Genomic DNA, 2158 nt, shown 5'->3' on the forward strand with positions numbered 1-2158 from the left:
ACGGAGATAAAGAGACATTAATAAAACAAAAGAGAGGAAGAGAAAAAAAAAAGTACAAAGAAAAATAAGAAAACAAAGGAGATTCACAGAAAGACATCTCACCTGACAGAATGCCACAGAAGATCTCAACCAGCATGCCCAAACCATAGCCCTTGTAGCCAGAGTGCATCTCAGGACCACCAAGGGGCATGAGAGCTCCAAACATTGCCTCCTTTGCATTGGTTGTGGGTTGGCCTTCTTTGTCCAGTGCCCAGCCCTCTGGTATGGGGTTCTCCTTACGTCGTTCAACTTCAATCTTTGGGGAAGGGAATTTTAAGGTGACAGTGTTATTGTTGTGACAATGAATAAGGATTTTATATAGAAGAATGTTCATTTAATTTGTAAGCCTTTTTTGAGTCACTTCAATAGATACATAATACATCTAAAGTATATGATTATATAATTATCCTTTCCTAAATATATATAAAAAGCATGACCAACGGCATCACCGATTGCCTCAATTAAAATCTGATATTTATTCAGGCAACATCAAAAAGCTGAAAATCAAACCTCAAATTTATTCTATAAACATTTCATTTATGCTGAAATCCACATTACCTAACAGTTGTATTCTATCTTTGTGTAACTTTATCTCCTCTACTTCAAACTACTTGCCTTGCCCACAGCCACTACACAGGTCGCCATGTCCAACACAAAGCTGTCTCCTCCTTTTGCTGGAGCAGAAAGGGATATGGGATTGGTTCCCAGAGCTCCCTTGAGATAAGAAAAAAAGAGGGAAAAGGAAAAATCATGTTAGTTGTAAGCTGATACTGATACTATTCTATAATTATTTAAATCTTTCATCCAAAGTAAGGGAAAATTTGTCATCCAATGCATAACACTTTCATTTTAAAAAACTACACAGAGACAGCACAATGTGAAAAAAACTAAATAAAAGACAAAGTTCAAAAACAGGTAATGCTAGTAATGAAACACCAATATATAGTGTAGTGTACATGGTTTCTCTCTCAGTCTTGCCACCTGAAAGGGTCTACCATCCAGACACAAATAACCATAGAATACTGCATGATATTTGTAATGTTTCTTATTACTATTTTCATCTTATCTAATTAAACACTAAATGCAAAATAAGAAAAGGGTTAATCACTGTAAAATCACTTCTCTTGGTAGGGAGGAAGGGTGGCCTTATACAGGAGTACAATCCCTCCATTACAGACAAAAAGCTCAGGGGAACAAGGGGGGGGGGGGGATCTACAAAAAGCTGTGGCCTACTAATCAATATTGAAGAGTTGAAAAAGATGCATTTGCAAATTATCAGCTTTCATGGATGTTGATCTCAAACTGGGGAAGACACCATACGTGTGGTACGACAACTAAAACTGAATAAAAATTAGATTGGAAATTGAAATGAAGAAAGACCTACTTGTTATCTACGTGAATTTGAAAAGTTCCATAAAATAAATTGATCTACATACTATTATGTTATAGCAGTGCCTCTTCAGTAAATAACTGAAGAGATAAGGAACAAACCAAAAGTTTAGGGGTATAAAAATGATTTCATATGCCTTAATTCTGTCTAATATAAGAATTAGAATTTTCCTTTATACTAATACCAATCTATATTCTTCTTAAATTGTCACAAACAAATGCTTACTGTGTTAAACTGAAAGAAAAGTAAATGTAATTTTGACAAAAATAGATAAAACACAAACATTTAATTAACATCAAAGTGGCCAAGACAATTCAGTATAACACTATTAAAAGCTAAACTGGCATTCAAGCATTATTCTCTACAGCTATTCTTAAATTATCATTACTTATTGAAATTCTAAATCATAGGAGCTTTGCTTATTTACAGTACTGTTATTTAGCTTCAAATTATCAAAGAAGACTTGCTTTTCTCTGCATAAAAAAAAAAATAAATGTGTTTCAGTATGAAGCTACAATGAAAAAAAAATTATATAGATGTCTCACCCTTATCATTTATCTTTGGTGAAGAAGAAGAAAAGTAATATTAATCACAAAAAGAATGTTTCTTCAAAATCTTCATAATAATATCACTATAATTTATTAGTTTAAAACAAGCAGACTATACTTACTGTCTTTGCACGTGTTGGAGCAACCAATGGTGATGTATTTGTGAAGCTCATACCCTGAA

At 33.4% G+C, this 2158-nt stretch overlaps 1 protein-coding gene across 1 annotated transcript in view; it reads right to left on the reverse strand.

Annotated features, from left to right (window-relative positions):
- LOC119586953 (uncharacterized oxidoreductase YjmC-like) overlaps positions 1-2158 on the reverse strand; it is a gene marked incomplete in the record, with an annotated part of 12303 nt that overhangs the window by 4133 nt on the left and 6012 nt on the right. The window contains 3 exon segments of the mRNA XM_037935685.1: positions 103-295; positions 655-753; positions 2100-2153. Coding sequence (XP_037791613.1) covers positions 103-295; positions 655-753; positions 2100-2153 — 346 coding nt within the window.

Source organism: Penaeus monodon, chromosome 22, assembly GCF_015228065.2.
Source record: "Penaeus monodon isolate SGIC_2016 chromosome 22, NSTDA_Pmon_1, whole genome shotgun sequence".
Classification (NCBI taxonomy): Eukaryota; Metazoa; Arthropoda; class Malacostraca; order Decapoda; family Penaeidae; genus Penaeus; species Penaeus monodon.